Source organism: Lepus europaeus, chromosome 9 (genome assembly GCF_033115175.1).
Source record: "Lepus europaeus isolate LE1 chromosome 9, mLepTim1.pri, whole genome shotgun sequence".
NCBI lineage: Eukaryota > Metazoa > Chordata > Mammalia > Lagomorpha > Leporidae > Lepus > Lepus europaeus.
The window spans coordinates 70,988,402-71,006,245 of NC_084835.1; the positions used below are offsets into that span (position 1 = coordinate 70,988,402).

The window sequence follows — 17,844 nt, forward strand, 5'->3', positions numbered from 1 at the left end:
TTGTTATAATCTTTGACTGCAAAAGAAACAGACAGCTTTTAATTTATAAATACTCATAAAATCCATGGCAAAGTCAAAGGATTGGGCCATGTTAGCCATGTCCCACCCGGCTGTTGCCAAGCGCCCAGGACATGGAGTCCCCAGATCCCTGCCTGGCATGTATTGGCCTTGAGAGGGTGTGGTTAGTGAAAGCTTGGGATTGCAAAGATTTCTAAGGTGCATTACAAAGCTGCCGTCCCCAGCTCCCCCTCCAGCCAGGAGGGCAAGAGGTTTGGCCTTCAGGGGAGCCGGGGATGCTTATCTCCTCTAGGGGTCTGAGAAGTAGCATCAGGGTTAGGAAAGAGCCATGACAACCACTGTGAGAACAGGGGGCTGCCCGCAAAGGTGCTGGCCAGGTGGGAGCTGCTTTTCCTGTGCACACAGAAGATGGGAGGACTGGGGTGGGGGGTGCATCTTCCTCCTTCAGGTTCATTAGCAAGGGTAGGGGGTCCTCAGCCAGACAAAGGAGCGAACCCTGGGGGAAGCCTGGACTGGAATCTGATTTCCGAGGTGGCAGAAGGCCGCTGTGGTGGAGCTGATGCACGAGGGGGGTGACCCGGCCTTTCCGTGGAGGCGGGCAGCAGAGAGGGATCTCCCCCGGGGGCGGCAGCCTCAGCGTTGGGAAGAGCTCTGTCCCTGGCAGCAGTGGGTAGGAGAGGTCCTGGCCATATTCTCAGAGGGAGGAGCAGTGCATGGCTGGGGTCTCTGATCACCCACCTGGGGCGCACAGGGACGCATTCAGTAGTGAGCCGTGGAGCCACGAGCCTCCAGCTTGCCTGCCTGTGCTGGGGGCAGCGCAGCTCTGGGCAGAAGGCTGGAGGTGTTCAGTAAAGAACTTGAAGGTTGGATGGGAAAGTGGAGTCCCCAAGGACAGAGGATGAGCTGCCTCTCCTTGCGGAGACTGAACGGGGGCCTGGGACAAGCGAGTGGCACTTGTGTTAAGTACTAAGGCCCAGGCTGTCTCGGTCACTGTTCCAGCCCCGGCTTCCTGTGGCCTCCAACCAGCCCAGCCCAGCCTTTTCATCTATAGGCTGAACCTTTGCTCTTTGCTCTTTCTGGCCCTGAAGACTCTGGTATGGAAGTTCCTTTGTCCCCAGGCGTCCTGGCCATGTGATAGAGGCCCTAGCGTGTGGGAGGGGTAGGGCCCCTTGTCTCAGAGCCAGGGCATAGCTCATGAAATAAGCAGTGAGTCTGTCACCAAGCTCAGCGTCTGATCTAACCAAGAGTTTCAAGCGTGGTTTTTAGTTAGATGGGGGAGGTGAGATATATTGAGAACCAGAGACAATAAAGGACAACGTATGTGACACTGGTGGAGAGAAAGGCTAAGTAGACCTCATGACCATTAATATTGGGGCAGCTGCTTAGAAATACACCTTGGAGCCTCACCTGTAAGGAATCGCTTCCCTCCCTGGCATTAGGCAAATCCTTACCTAACGGGTGTGCGTGCTGGAAGCCAGCCCCCACCCCAGCAGATCTTGTGGTATGATAGGGATGGAGTCCACTTTAAAAACTGTGTTCCTCTGTCCGAGGCTGGCGTTGGGACCTGCTAGAGGGCTTTGCATGCAGGTAACACGCAGAAGTCCCGACAGCCAAGGGCAGTTTGGAGTCGTGCTGCCGGCTGCCGGCCGGGAGAATGTTCAGCAGAACCGCGCCCGCCTGGATCTCAGACCAGGGCCAACAGTGATGGGCACCTCAGCCCGCTGTTAAAACTGGAGCCCTGCTGGTGTCTGGTCTGCACACAGGTGTGGGGCACTGTGAGGGCGGTTGCCAGGGGTGCTGCCAAGGCGGAGCCTGCAGGACGCCTGGGACCTGGGGACCTTTGGGGAGATGTCAGATTGGACATTGTAGCTGGAGAAGGAAGCAGTGTTTCCCTGAACTTCCGAACAAGATCTCAGGAAGCTCAGACCCAGAACTGGGTTCTTGTGGCTGGGCCCTATTACCAAAAGAGAGTGCAACGTTACTGGATGATCATGGGAGATGTTTGTTGAGTGCTTACTGGGTGCCACGCTCAAGGTACTTCATGCTTTGTTTCATTAACTCAAAACTCAATAGGTGTTTGTTTATAAGTGGGTTTGCCTTCAAGGGTGGAACAGATTTAGAAATACAGATAATCCTTGGAGCACCTTATGAGGAAGGTGTTACTGTCTTGTGATAGGTAGGACAGTAGTCCCCAGAGATGTCCCCACCTTCAGAGTATGAATACGTCAGCTGACATGGTGAGGTGATCGAGGTTGTTGATGAGCTGACCTGGAAATAGGAGGATGATCCCGGGTTAGGGCCTGGAGTGGCCTGGCCATTGCTGGCTGTGAGGATGAGGAATGGGGCCACAAGCCAGAGACTGCAAGCAACCACTGGAACTGGGAGGCACCAGGAAACCACTTGGTCCCCAGATCCTCCGTTAGGAATCAGCTCTGCTAACATCCCGTGTTTTGCTCCGTTTCAAAGTCCTGACCTCCAGAATTACAAGTGTGTGCTATTTTAAGCCACTAACTCTGGTTATTTGTTACCCGGATCACAGCATATGAAAATAGTCATTATCCTCGCTTACAGGGAGGAAACTGGAGCGCGTAGCCAGAAAGAGGGAGGTGGAGTCCCAGTCCTGATGTCCCACGGGAGCGGTGGGAGATGAGAATCCACCCACTGTCAGGAAATTCTCCGCTGCAATTTTTTAATTTTGATTTTTAAACATCCTTAGCTAAAGGCCAGGACTAGTTAAATAATAAGGACTAAATAAAGTGGTTTGGGAAGACCTGTAAGAGGCTGAAATCTGGTGTGAACGAAAGACACTTGCAACAGTGGGAGCCTGTGTCATTTCCTGCCAGCTCTCACAGAACACGGGCAGATCCTTAAAAAGTAAAGCACAAGATGACCCAGCGACCCAGCAATTCATTGCTAGGTTTACACTGGAAAGACTGAAAAAGAAGCATCCAAACAGATGTCCGTGCGCCCACACAGCGTCACTCACAGTAGCCAAGAGATAGGAACAACCAAGCGTCCACCAGCAGATGAATGGATAAATAGCATTCAGTCCTGGAAGGGAGTGGAGGTCACAAGCCTGGAAAACATGCCGAGTGAAATAAGCCAGACACAAAAGGTCAATTCTTGTCCGACTTTATTCATTATAAAACAATCAGATTAGGTAAAGATGTAAAGACAGAAAGCAGATTCGAGGTCGCTGGGGCTTAGGAGGGGAGGGAGTTATTGCTTAATGGGTATAGAGTTTCTGTTTGGAGTAATGGAAGACTTGGAAGTAGATGGTGATGATGGTTGCACAGCAGAGTGCGTGTCCTTAGTGACACTGAAGTTATATACTTACAGACGTGGCACATTTTACATTAGATGTGTTTTACTAAAATAATGGATCAGATGCCAGTGATAGTTGTGGAGTGTTTTTCTTTTTAAAGATTTTTTTAATTTATTCGACTGGTAGAGTTACAGACAGTGAGAGAGAGAGAGAAAGGAAAGGTCTTCCTTCTGTTGGTTCACTCCCCAAATGGATGCCATGGCCGGAGCTATGCCGATCAGAAGCCAGGAGCCAGGTGCAGGGCCCAAGCACTTGGGCCATCCTCCACTGCACTCCCAGGCCACAGCAGAGAGCTGGACTAGAAGAGGAGCAACCAGGACTAGAACCCATTGCCCATATGGGATGCCGGTGCCGCAGGCAGAGGATTAACCAAGTGCACCACGGCACTGGCCCCAGCTGTGGAGCTTTTAAAACCAGGTCCAGAAGAGGGAGGGGAAGGGTGGTGGCCTTCCTGGGGCTGGTGGTTCCAGGTGAGCAGACTTCAGCTGCCGGCCTCTGTGTGGCTCCTTCCCCAAGTGGAACTGTGCAGTGTGGAGTCTTAAGCAGAGCAGCGTGCACAGAAGGTGCTCAGTGCGTGTCTGTTCAATACTTTTTAAGTGGGTTTTAGTCTTTAGGGCTAGGTCCTAGAGAATGTGGGGGTTCTAGAAATGCAAAGTTAGGTTTGAGTCTCCAGGGAGAGTGAAGGAAGTTTTGAGTAGTGCCCGGCAGATGTTGCCGGGAGGAAGTGGGGTCTGCAGTGGGAGGAGAGGGTCGATTCCACTCGGGATAGACGGACAGACCCACAGCTGATGGCTGGCAGCGTTCTGGAGCAGAGGGCTCAGCGCTTTAGAAAACCGTGCTAGGTTGTTGTGTGCAGCGAACGCGAGTTCACAGGGGAAGAGGCACGCTAGACTAACTTCATTTCTTTGTGACGGAATAACTAGGTTAGGACATTAGCTGGAGCTGTTACCTTTCTTGATTTCCACAAGACGTGGGGCTTTCCCTCATCCCAGCGTGTCCCAGTGCATAGGACGGTGGGCAGAGGTGTAGGGGGGAGTTGGAGGGGTCAGCTGGCAGCTGGAATTCCTTAGGCACCTAGGTACCATCTGCAGCCTGAGCGGGGTTTGGGTAGAGCAGGTTTTCCTCTGCTGCGTGGACCCTCCAGCCTTGTCGTCAGCGGCATGGAAGACCAAAAGCACGCAGTTCCTCCATCAGCTGGAGGTGGGAGGCCCAGCTCCCCGACGTTAAACTTAGTGGGAATAGCGTAACCCGGGTGTGTGAGCCGTGCCCGTGTAAGCTGGACTTCAGAAGTTCATGGGAAAACTGCCTTGGCGCTTACACGGGCAGGGTCGCACCTAGGCCTACAACATGAGGTGACTACAGAGCGAGCTCCTTTACCTTGCCTGAGAGGTTACCGGCAGAAGCCTATCGCTCCCACCCAGAGTGGGTCTGGAGTTCTGTTGGGACCGCCCCATGGCTGTGCACCTTCCAGCGGGGATGGGGTGCATCCAGCCGGAAGGTGCCCGATAAAGCAGTCCCTTAACCACTGCCACCAGGCCTGTGTGCCGCCCTTCAGTGCCTGCTCCTCCCACCTGCTCCGCGCGGGGCTGTTGGGCTGCATCGGTGGAAAAAGTGGCTGCAGGTTGCAGGTCCTGCTTCAAGGAGCTCGGGACTGGATGGGGAAGTGGCTGATGAGCTGGCTAACAAGTAAGGAAACAGGAGAGGTGCTGTGGAGACAGACTGAGCAGCTGAGGGTGAGGGGCCACAGGAAGGGCTCTAGGGGCCGGCAGGAGGACCGGCAGCAGTGGAGGCATCGGCACTGAGGCTGAGTCACACAGGTGCGTTTGAGGCACCATGGGAAAGCCCGTGAGGAGGAGCCAGTGAGCCCTGAGACTTGGGGCTGCCGGGTCTTTGGGAGCAAGGTGGGAGCCACAGAGGGTGCCAGGCAGAGAGTGGGACGATCTGCTTGCCGGGCAGGAGTAAGAGCAAGCAGCGCGGTGGGGTTTTGGGTAATTTTGTTCCTGTGGATAATTAGAGGGTGAGTGTGTATCATCTCCTAAAAGTGAATTTGTTTTGTTGTGAGGTTGGGAAACCCCCTCAAGGCTTTTGAAAACTGTTGCAGTGTGGGAGCGAGCATTTTGTGCAGGAAGGGAGGTGGCCGGCAGCCCCTCGCCCAGGCACTGGCACGGGGCCCTAGAGCAGCCTGTGCTAGGGGCAGCTGGCAAGCGGGAGCTGCTGCTTACCGGATAGGAGCCGGTCATCATTGGCTGTCCTGTGCGTCTTCACTGAGAGCCCCACAGTGTGCTGGGCTTCACACCGAAGTGAAGACCAGCTCAGTGCTCGGGCAAGAGAAAGCCCTGGAAAATGCCAGATGATGTTTGCAGGCCCTCCTAGGAGCCAGACCAGCTGCTGCCACCTGAGGGCTCCTGGTGGATGGAGACAGTGGGACCATCGCAGTGCAAGGTAGGACTTGTGAGCCTGAGACTGACGACGGCAGGTGCCTCCGTGAGCTTTGCATCCAGTGACCATGGTGGTTCGTCGAGAAAGGACCTGCCCGTGGAGCTTACAGTTGTGAGACCCAGAAGTACCTGTCTTTGGGAGGGACAGGAGGCAAGAGCCCCGGGTCACGTGGTCTTGGGATGCCTGCCTTGGGCCCTGGCAGAGCCCACCTCCTGCGTCTGCTTTGGGAGCCATTGTGACCAGGTGGAGAAATGTCCTTGGCCGTGAGCAGACCGAGGTGTCCAGTCCCCAGGGGAGAACTCGTCAGCAAGATTGAAAAGGATCTGAGGTGGGCATGGACCAAGACCTGAGCCTGGAGACCTCTCAGTCGAGAACCAGCTGGGCAGGAAGATCTAACAGACGTGGAGGATTGAGGCTTTTTCAAGGGAGATGATAGAAGAGTCGCAACCGAAATCAAGCTGTAGCCTTGCCTTTGTGAGCCAGACATCTTTGGAGGGAAAGGGGGGACCTTGTTTGTGGTCTCATCGGCTTTGGGAGGGCCAGTCTAAAGGAGGAGTAGCTGGAGGAAGTGACACGTTCCAAAAAATACGGCAGCTAGTGACCGGCGCTCAGCCGGCCTTCTGCTCTCCCTCCGTGCGACAAGCGTGTCCAGTCCGACGGAGGTTGAGGGTCTTCCCGGCGGTACCATGGACATCAGCCCCTTCCCAAGCCAGCTTTCCTCCTCTCAGAGCTTCCGTTTGTCCGTCCGTGAAAAGTGCGGAGCCCGCTTCCTCCCATGCGTGGCAGGGGCCTCTGCAGCTGTTGTCTCCGTCACCAGTGTTTAGCACCAATTTTCAGGAAGGTGTCCATCCTGGGGGGCGGCAGCCCCGCCCCCCATCTGACGCTGCAGTGATCCCCAGAGCTGCTCACGAGTGTGCTGACTCATCGCCTGGTGCTGACTATGGGAGGGGCTGGGTGCTCAGAGCACAGGTGCCCACGGGGTCCCGGCCGGCCTTGGCAGGGTGCTGGGTCAGGGTCTAGTTACTCACCTCTGAGAAGCCTCCTTCAGGATGGGTTAGCTCTTCTTGCTCTGTGCTCAGTAGCACCCTCTGCTTCCCCTCAGAGAACCTACACCCCTGTGTAACCCTATCTCCCACCCAACCCTCAGCGGGGTGAGGACAGAGCCTGTTGTGTCTCTCCCCAAGCCCTCATGCGGTGTCTGCCATGAAGCGAGAGCTCAAAAGTGCTCGCAAGAGGGAGAGAGGGAGCCGGAAGCGCAGACCACACAGGCGCAGCTCCTTAGCTGGGAGAGAGCCTGGCCTGTGGGAATGACAGTGGCTGAGCGACCGTGGAGGTGGTGGTGGCAGTCATGGTAAGAAGACAAACACCCCCATGATGGTAACATCGGCAAACCTCTCGGCATAGTGGCTCGGATGCGTCACCCGACCTGGTCCGTGCCAGCTCTGAACCCCCAGCCCCTGGCGTCTGTGTCCTTGCGGTGGCACACAGCTCTGCGTTGGCCCATGCTTCCTTCTTGGACTGGCACTGCTCCTCCAGGGCTCGGCCCACTTACCGGGCGCTGGTCCCAGCCTGCCGAAGGCCCTCCCTGAGCCCCCTGATCCAGCACCGCCTTCGTCCTCCCAGCTCCCTGCACTGGCCACTTCTTCAGTGCTGTCTCTGTCCCACCCCGGGCCAGCGGGGAGCAGATTGCTCTGGGAAGAATGTCCTTGGAAGCCCCCCAGCTTGCTTTGCCCTTGTCCCCAGATGAGGCACACCCCGCAGCGAGGAAACGCATGCCCCCAGCGGCTAGGCAGGCTTTCAGGAGACTTCCCAGAATGTCTTCTTGTTGCCACTGTTGTTTGCATTCAGCTCTCATTATGTGACTGCCAGCCCTTCTGGGGGCAGGGCGGGGGGAGGGAGCAAGTCCCCATTCTTCCACTTTAAAGAAGGCCCTGTGACTGGGGAAGGCTCAGAGCTGGGAAGAGGACAAGTTTCTCCGACCTTGCCACATTGACATTGCCTTCACCGTCCCATGCACTGTACATGCTGTGTGGGCACATGGAGCACCTGCTGAGCAGGTGATGTGTGGCACAGAGCCAGCCGTCTGCATTTCCCAGGGCTGCCGTAGAGCATACTACAAATTGGATGTTAAAACAGCCCGAAGAGGTTCTCCTGCAGCTCTGGAAGGCTGCAAAGCAGGGCTGTGTGCCCTTGGGAAGCTCTCGAGACCATCTCTGGCCTCTCCTGGTCTCGGTGGTCCGTCAGCCATCCTGATGGCTGCATCGCCCCAGTCTGCTGCCACACAGCCTTCTCCCCTTCCTGGGCATGTGGGTGTCTCCAGATCTCTCTTTAGGAGAACACTGGTCACAGGATGGAGGCCTGCCCTAACGCAGCCTGCCCTCTTCCTAACTCAGTTACGTCTGCAAAGGCCATGCTCTCAAATTAAGGCCGCCTTCACAGGTACTGGGGCTTAGTGCTTCAGCTTGTCTTCTGGGGGCACACAGCAGCTTTTGGAAGTGTGCCCTTCTTGGAAATGCCCGGGATGAGCTACAGATTTTGGGAAATATACTTCTGTGCCTGTGCCTGGAGCCTGCCATGGACCCCTGGGCTGTGGGGCCCCTGGGTGGGGTTCACACATCACTGTACTCGCCCCTCCCCCCCATTGCTGTGGGTTTGGCTTTCTCTCCTCTGCCTCTTGCAGTTGGCTGCTGTTTTCACAGCGTCCTTAGGAGACCATTTCCGCTAGAAGCGGATAGTGCACCTGGAAGAGATTGGACCTTCTTACAGCCAACAGAGGCTCCCCGGGGGGTCTGAAAAAACACAGGAGCTTGTGGCAAAAGAGGAAATGTTTGAGGATCCTGGATGGTGCAAGTTGCCGCCAAGGCCTGGCGGGAAGGGGCGAAGGCAGATTCCAGAAAGGTCCTTGGCAAGCTGTCAGCCCATGAGGGTCCTTGTGTCCCCTGGCTCTTCAGAACATTCTAGCATCTCCCCAGCAAAGCACCGTGTGTGGTCTGAAGCCTCATGAGCCCTCCTACCAGAAGCACCTTCCTGAGAGCACCGAGCCAAAGCCACACAGAGAATAAATCGAGGCCAGCCTCCAGTGTGCCTGGTGCCTCCTGGACCCTATGGAAAAGGTGATGTCTCCGGAGGCGGCCTTGCCCATGTGGGCGGCAGCCCCTTACCCCCGCCCCCTGCATGTGTGTGGGGGAGTGTGGCCTTAAGCTCCTCAAAGGCCCGGGCCCCACAGCGAATTCCTCACTTGAAGTCCTGATCTTTTCTGTGACACTTCTGGCCATCTCGACTCGGAGCCGTCTGTTGCGGGTCACGGATGGGGAAAGCTACGTGGGCTCTAGTTGTGCCGTGTGGACAGAAAGGAAGGCGGCTGCGGCAGCTGGATGTGAAGACGTGGAAGCAGCCAGTTTCCAAAGCCTGCTGGAAATGCAGTTTGCCTGGCTGACGTCGACCTTGACGCCAGCAGCATCTGATTGAATTCTCGCACGCGTACCAGAGGCACGCGACGGCGGCAGCCAGCTCTGACTCTCGTCTTGGGCATCTCCAGTTGAATGTGTGTTTCTCCGCTGCTGAGCAAAGCTGCAGATTCCCGGGACTCTTGCCCGCTGTGGTCACGCAGGACCTGTTGGAATCACGCTGCTGTGGTAGGAAGCCCCGGGGAGAGTGTGCACGCCGCCCGTTCATGCCTGCTGCCCGGTTCAGCACTGCCCTCCCTCCTGGTGCTAGACCTCCTGCGGGAGGCACGTAGGACGTGTTCTTAGGAGCCCCGTTGGCAAACCTGCCGTGGATCTGCCGTGCGGGCCTCTGCTGTGGATTCCCCCTGAGTGTCCACGGAGACACGGGCCCAGAGACTGGCCTTCCTCTCTGCTCCTGTTTGAGACCAGCCCAGCACACGAGTCCCGGCCCAGCTGGCATTGTTGGCAGTGAGTCCATGTCCAGAGCCGCCAGCCCTGACCCAAGCGACAGAGTAACTCTTTTCTGAATGAGAGGTGTGTTGCCAGCCTCTCGGACTTCACGGTGAGGGCCACCCAGAGTGGGCACTCGTTGAATAGAACAGTGCAGCCCTTTTGCTAACGGTCGTCTTGCGGTCGAATCATTGGAAAGAAGACCTGGGTCGTGTGTGGGCACCGAAGCTCTCTTATTTTCTTGTGCTATTAAAAACGCCCAGACACACTCGGCGTGTGGGTAGAAGGACCTATGGTCAGAAAGGAATGAAGAGAACGCAGTAGCACTCAGCCTGTTGGGTTTGTTGATAGCACTTGTGCCTCTGTCGCAGGAGTCGCCAGTGGTGGCTGCCAGGAGGAAAGGGGAGTTCCAGGCTTTCCCCCTGCGGGCAGCAGGGAGTGGCAGTGGCATGGGCACAGCCTCCCTGCGGTAGCTAAGGCAGCTTGACGTCAGCGTCAGTGTTGGCTCGGTGGCCTGCAGGCCAGCCTAGAGAGCCACCTGGGGCAGCCGGGGGCAGGCAGATTTGTTGGTGTCTGAGAAGCCCACGGGAGCAGGCCTTTCCAGCGAGTCGTCAAGAAGAGCCCTCGAGGTTAGAGCCTCAATCTGCCGCACCTGCTGGTGCCTTGCTTTGGGCACTGATGGGCTCTGGCCTCGTCAGGAGAATGTCTGGCTCCTGCCTGATCTGTAGGATGTGGTAGCCGTCTTTCTGCCTGCTTGAGTAGGTTGCTGTGAGCATCACACTGTTACAAGCTCTCTTGTGGGCAGCACGTTGAGAGATCGAGGGGGCCAGCCGGGACTAGTGGGCTGTGGTCAGGACACACCTAACCATTGGCCTCGATGGCCCACTCTGGACGAGACACCCCTGTGCTTGCAGTGACCAAGGTTAAGGTCTGTGGCATCTGCCTCTACCTGTTACATCGCAGAGCCAGGCCAGGCACGTGCTGTGCACCTTCCACTGTCCCAGCAGGCCTCATGTCTTAGCAGGCCTGGGTATTTAGCACAAAGGCCTGCATAGGTTGAGTTCAAGGTCCTTGCTGGCCAAACTTAACCCACAAAGCTGGCCTGCAGGAAAGACAGGTCGTAATGTTTATTGCCTGTGTTATTTCTAGGCTCTGTTCCAAGGGTTTTCCCAATGTGAATCATTGACTCTCACGATATTCCAACGAGATCAATACTAATTGCATCCCATTTTTTTTTTTTAAGCTGGGGGACACTGAGGCTCAAGAGAGTTGTTAAGCTGTCTGAGGTCAGAGTTGGTGTTAGAAGCGGGCAGTGTTGCTTCCATCCCATCCCGCTCACCGCTGTGGAATTAGCCAGCTGCAGCCCTGCCCTCCCCATGGCTTGCACTCAGGGGCCTCCTGGTGGCCCAGGCCGCATTGCCGTGATATCTAATGGGCATTTTTGAAGGGGCTGCGTGTGCTAAGCCCTAGAAAAGGAGGCAGGCAGAGGGCTAGCAGCACTGATCACGTCAGTGCACTCCTGGGGTGGGGGGCTGCAGCAGCCAGGGAACCCATAGCTCAGTGAAGGGAGAGCTAAGTTTTGAAGAATAACGAGGAGTCACCAGTGCTCCGAGGTGAGGCACAGCAGGTGGAGAAGAAGTGGCATGCAGAGGACACAGGTCTAAAGAAGCAGGCATCTTTATAGAAGTGAGGGGCAGCATTTTGCATGGCTGAATGATAGGCTGCAGAAGGAAGTCGTGTGGTGGGCCTGTTGAGACTGCAGAGACAAAGGGCTGGGACCACAGGGCCGGCTTTGCCGAGCCAGGGAGCCAGACTGTCCCAGGGCTGCAGGTGGTTTACTCTGGGGATGCTAAGACAAGGCCAAAACCCCCAAGCCTTGGCACATCTGGGAGCATGCTTTTCTCTGGCTTCATTGCAACAATTGCTAAAGGGAAGGATCGCAAACATAAGTAAATTCTGTCCATGCTCTGTGCTGACCAAGAGCTAAAGAGAATGCTTTCTTTTTTTCTTTTTTTATTTGAAAGACAGAGTTAGAGGGAGGGAGCAACAGAGATCTTCCATCCACTGTTTCACTCCCTAAATGGCTACAACAGCCAGGGCTGGGCCATGTGAAAGCCAGGAGCCAGGAGCTTCTTCCAGGTCTGCCATGTGGGTGCAGGGCCATCTTCTGATTTCCCAGGCCATAGCAGAGAGCTGGATCAGAAGTAGAGCAGCTGGGACTGGAACCAGTGCCCATATGGGATACTGGCACTGCAGGCTGCAGCTTTACCCACTATGCCACAGTGCCGGCCCCAAAGAGAATGCTTTCTAATCTCTTTATTCATTTTCCCAATTTCTCATCAGTAGTTGCCTTTGACAAAAGTAATTTTCACATGCCAGAATAAGTACTTTTGAAGGATTTTTAGTTTTGTTTTTCATGTTTTTAAGGTGGCTTTGATTGCATAAGAGCATTGTGTAGAATCATCTCCAGTTGTATCTTTGTAGCAGTGGTGGGGGGAAGACCGATTATGTAATTGTTCCCTTCCTCTATTCTCAGAACCTAATGTGTTGCCAGTGCATAGAAAACCTAATGATCACAACAGCACTGGGGCGGGGGGTGGAGTGGTGGGGCTCACGGTTTCTGGCACTGGGGCTGTGGAGTTTACTGTGGAACAGACATGAGCAGCTCCCACGTAGCATGGCTGTGAGCAGCTCCCACGTAGCATGGCTGTCCGCCCAGCTCCAGCCATCCCAGACTCGGCACCCTCTGCTCCGTCTTGCAGGGGCAGCCCGCAGCCAGCAGCTCTCACCCAAGCAAGGAGCCTGAGTCTCCCGCGGTGGTGTCTGGGTGAGGGCAGGCAGCAGCCTTCTGCTGTGCCCAGGCTGCTGCTTGCAAGGAGTGCAGAGTACCATCTGTTAGGGGAGGTGGCGGGAGTGCGCGCGTAGGAACTGCTCTGAATTCCCTGAGTGCTTAATTGTTTTAGAGTTTTGTTTTTTTTTTTTTTTTTTTAATTTGAGTCTGTATTTAGTCTGTTTGTTGTTTGTTCTTTTTTTTTTATTTTGTAGAATAGTCCTTATCAGTGGCAGAAGATCCTTGTGTAGTATATTTTCCGTGCTGCCGTATCGCGACAGTACCCAGGTCGGGTATGTATCTGCATGCTTTGGAGTTCTCTGGGTGAGCAGTTCATGTGCACTGTGGCTTCCCTCGCCGACGTCAAGAACGTGCCTTGCTTTGACGCTGCAAGCTCAGTTGCTGTGCATTTGAAAGAAAAGATGTTCCTTTCTCTTTGCAGCCAGAAAGCTTCCTTGTGACTGTGTGTGTGAGAGGTGTGCCTGTGTACCCACCACATTGCCTGTCCTCCCTTGCTAAATGCACATTTGTCACCTTGTCCAGTGCTGTGAAGCCAGAGCCGCAGGGGGCCAGGCCAGGAAAGGTAGGCCAGGAAAGAAATGAGACCGAAACTTGGGACTGTGCTGCCGCCTGGCGTGGGGTCAGACACTGGCCAGCAAGCAGAGGCTGCTGCCGTGGGACAGTCCTCCAAGCACAGTGGGACACGGAACGGGCCTATGCGATTAGCACAGGCCAGAGGAGCCCTCCCCTAGTTCAACAAGCCCTGCCCCTCCTCCTCCGAAATAACGTAACTGAGGGTCCGTCCTTGCAAAACCTGTCCTTCTCTTCGCCACCCCTCAATCCTGCTTTCCTGTCCTCCATCGCGTCTGGACGCTGGTGCCCTCTTCCCTGTTCCTTTGCATCTAGTGTCTGTGTGCAGGGTGCCGCTGGGGTCGGGGCTGGGCAGTCCACCATACAGGATGTGGGAGCATCGCTGGCGCTGCCTCTGATCTCGCTCACTGTAAGCTGGCACTACCGTCTGGTCGTCGCGACAACCTAAGACTGCACACACGTGACTGCTGCGTGTGGCCCATCACTGATGCATCTTTCACCAACCGTCTCCATGGGTCTGACCCAGCTGCTGCCAACCCTGACCCTGACCTTCCCATTCCCCCCGTCCACGTGTCCGACTTCGGGCTTGTTGACTTCACTGTGGCCCTCAGTTGCACGAGACCCCAGGCCGCATGCCTGACTCAGTCATTGATCAGCTGTGTGCCTGCCAGGGTGAGAACATGCAGGAGGCTGAACGCATGCTTGGTGCTGCTCTTGTCCCGTACCTACATCCTCACGACCACCTTGCAGAATAGGTTCTCTCGGAAAAACCAAACAAAACCCCTACGAACAAATGGCAAATCCTGCAGCTGGAGGCTCAGGGACCGCTGGGAGGTGGTCAGCGGGCTGCTGTGGAAGATGTCGTGGGGACGCCTTCTCTGCATGCAGACTCATCCCTGGGGAGCCAGCTTGTAGCTCACAGATCCCAGGTGGGACCCTGGAGAGCCACTGCATCGAGTGCACACGGTGGCCCCAGGGCCCAGGATATGTGAGTGTAGGTAGCCTGTGTGCATGTTCCAGAGGCCCTGTGGCTGCAGAAGGCCCCTCCCAGCACATCCTCCCCCGGGCCAGCGTGGCTGGGCACCGCAGCAGCACCCTCACTTTGCTGAGCTTCCTTGTCCACCCTCCTTGGTGGTTGCATTCTTTCCTTGGCTGTGCCCCCAGCCCCGTTCATTCCTTTACCAAGGGCTTACCCAGGGGCCAGGTATCAGAAGCACAGGCAGCAAGGGATGAGCCTGGCTCCTCTCCCCCTGAACTTAGCGCTTGGCAGGGGAGACACATTAAAATAATACTCATGGCTAATTACAACTGGTGGTGGATGCTCAGGGGTGTCCCACAGCCTGACCTTGCTGGCCAAAGACTCGTTCTGTTTCTTTAAGATGATTTGATTTCTTCTCGCCCATCTTCCGAGTGTTCTTGACGGTTTCTTCCCCAAAGGATGAACTCATTTCCAAATTCGGGGGTCTCCTCCTGGGGTCCCTAAGTGTGCTATCCCGGGTTATGGGTAAGATCGCCGTTACTCAGGAGTTGAGGTGTCAGACACCAGCTTAGGGACAGGAGCTGGAACCCCTGCCTGTCTAGCCGGGGGGGGGGGGTGTCCCCCTGACCCGCTCTGACCAGCAGGACAAGCATGGTGTGAAGGGGGCCTTTATGACACCTGTCTCCCAGAAGTGAGTGGGCGGAGCTAGGTGGGCCCATCGAGCAAGGACAGCAAGCGAGAGGGGTCAATGCCGAGAATTTCAGGGGTTAGAGTGTCGGACCTGAGCAAATTGCTCACCTTCTGTGCGCCCCCCTCGGCTCCTCTGTAGCACGGGCAGACAGGTTACCACCCAGAGTCCTTCATCTGAAGGCTGTGGTGGTTTCTGCAAAGCCAGTGGAAGTGCCTTTTAAGTACCCAGCAAGAGGCCACCTGGGCCACCTCCACTGAACTTCCTCACCAGCTGGCACCAGGAACCTGCACCTGTCTGTGCCCGGTCTCCTTCCTGCTGCTGGCAAGTCTTCTCATGATGCCGGAAGGGCCGCGTCCTAGAACCACAGTAGGTCCAGCTGTTCTGCCTGGTGGCCTGGAGGGAGCAGTGAAATGAGTGTTCGGGACCACAGGACGTCACCTGTCTTAGTCCTGAACCGTCAGACCAGCACCCCTCCTATCCTTACAGAAACCAAAATGCAGGAAAGTTCCTTCGGTGGGGCAAAAAGCATAATGGATCCTTTGTTGGAACTCGGAAGGAAAGGCATGAGCCCATTTCTACAGCAAACTCCTGAAATGCAGGAGAAGCCAGGAGTACGACTCAAATTATTGTCATCTATAGCAGGACTGAGAAAGCCGTCTGCCTTTTTTTTTTTTTTCCGAAGAATTTATTTATTTGAAAGAGTTACACAGAAAGAAGAGAGGCAGAGAGAGAGAGAGGTCTTCCATCCGCTGGTTCAATCCCCAATAGGGTTCAACGGCCTCAGATGTGCTGATCCAAAGCTAGGAGCCAGGAGCTTCTTCTAGATCTCCCACGTGGGTGCAGGGGCCCAAGGACTTGGATCATCTTCTCCAGCTTTCCCAGGCCATAGCAGAGAGCTGGATCGGAAGTGGAGCAGCTGGGACTCGAACCTGTGCCCATATGGGATGCTGGCACTGCAGGCTGCATCTTTACCCACTACACCATAGCACCAGCCCTAGCCCTCTGCTTTTTTTTTTTTATTATTATTATTGATTTATTTTTATTTGAAAGAGAATTACAGAGAGAGGTAGAGACAGAGAGAGAGGTCTTCCATCTGCTGGTTCACTCCCTAGATGGCCGCAACGGCCGGAGCTGCGCCAATCCAAAGCCAGGAGCTTCTTCCAGGTCTCCCATGCAGGTGCAGGGGCCCAAGGACTTGGGCCGTCTTCTTCTGCTTTCCCAGGCCACAACAGAGAGCTGGATTGGAAGAGGAGTAGCCGGGACTAGAACTGGCACCCATATGGGATGCCGGCGCTTCAGGCCAGGGCGTTAACCCACTGCACCACAGCGCAGGCCCCCCTTTGCTTTCTTAACTTGCTACTGAGTACAATCCATTTTATAAGTAACAGCATGTTGACCATAATTATGATTTTTAAGATGTTTTTACTAATTATTGGGAAGCAAATGTATTCAGATGATTAAAATATTCATGCTAGCAAAAATATGGTAGGAAATGTACCCATAAATCCTGTACATGCATACCTGTTTTAAACTATTTAATTCATGTACATGTTGGCTAATAAATTTGCACTGTGGAAAATTCCTTCAGTTTTACACTGAAAGTCTCTTGTCCCTAGTACCTAAGTCGTAGTATACTGGGGCCATGTGGTTCAGCCTCTGCAGTGGAGGCACAGGTGCGTGCCGCTCCCCCACGCCCGCCGGCACGGCTGGCAGCACTAGAACACAGGACTCTGGTTTCAGGCTCCTGTGTTTCTGTTGCACCTGTGCCCAAGGACCCAGCTACATGGGCCTGAGTAATTTTTTTAAGATATTTTTATTTATTTGAAAGAGTTACAAAGAGACAGAGATCTTCCATCTGCTGGTGTATTCCCCACATGGCTGCAATGACCAGGGCTGAGTCAGGCTAGAAACCAAAGCCAGGAGCTTCATCCATGTTTCCCACATGGATGACGAGGGCCCAAGCACTTGAACCACCTGCTGCTTTTCCTAGGCCATTAGCAGGGAGCTGGATGGGAAGTGGAGCGGTTGGGACTTGAACCAGCACCCATATGAGATGCAGACATCACACACAGCAGCTTTACCTGCTACGCCACAATGCCAGCCACATGGGCCTGCTAATTACAGACGAGCACAACCTCCCCACGCCAACGAAGGGATCACGTACAGTTCCAGCTTCATCACAATGAACTGCAATAACAGGAAACTCCCAAGTTCACCGGTGATGTCCCCGACATGGGCGGCGTCTATCAGTTGGCCTTATCTGTCTGGGCTTGTTTCCTGGCCCCAGAGCTGCCTGGCAGCCTCCCAGCTCCACCTCCTGCATTGCCCGACAAGGAATTTATGGACAAGACATGCGCTCACACTCCCACCCATCAGCCTCACACCTGCAGCATTCTTCATCCCGCCCGGGCTCCCCCACCTGGCTGGCAGGCAGAGCTCCTGGAGAGTAGAGCCTGTTTCCTTGGCGCTCACTGACGGCCGAGTGACATGGTAATGATGCAAGCCGAGGCCCCGTCTGAGCATCCTGTGTGTGTGTACTCAATACACCTTCCCAACAGGCTTGTAGGGGAGGTGCCTGTGTAGTCGTGTTATTGAGCCAGTGGGGGCCAAGAGAGGCTTAGTGACCTCCCAGGTGGCAGGAGGTGAGGCGAGTGGGCTGTGGACATGGCCACTACCTTGTCGGGCTCACATGGGGGCAACCCAGCTGCAGAGGTAGCCTCAGAAGCACTGGTGCTCCCTTGAAAGCCTGGTTGGTTTCCCTTCACGGTCACCCCTTGGAGGCTGCCCAGTGTGCATCGGGGTGATGGTGTGGCTTGGAAATCCATACCAGCATGGGTCTTGTACGTCCAGGTGCCACACGAGGGCCACCTCCTAGGGACCCCAGTGGCTGAGCTATGGGGTAGTGGCTTTCAGAGGCAGCTTTGCAAGTTGCTGGTTTACCCTGCAGCTGTGGCTGCTCTGAGGGCAAATCCCAGACATCTCTGGCTGGAGTCTGTAGTGAGAACTAATCTGGGTATGAAGGCACTTTGAAAAGCTTATAGAAAAGTGGAATTAAAAGAGATTTGTTTTGGTGCA

General features: G+C 55.2%; 1 protein-coding gene across 2 annotated transcripts in view; it reads left to right on the forward strand.

The window, feature by feature from the left end:
• CABLES1 (Cdk5 and Abl enzyme substrate 1) overlaps nt 1–17,844 on the forward strand; it is a 103,630-nt gene that overhangs the window by 51,957 nt on the left and 33,829 nt on the right. Inside the window, exon 4 of one of the 2 annotated variants that reach the window (XM_062201456.1) lies at nt 12,724–12,801. The exons of the other annotated variant lie outside the window; for it this stretch is intronic. Coding sequence (XP_062057440.1) covers nt 12,724–12,801 — 78 coding nt within the window. The remainder of the gene's footprint in view (nt 1–12,723; nt 12,802–17,844) is intronic. 2 annotated transcript variants of the gene reach the window in all.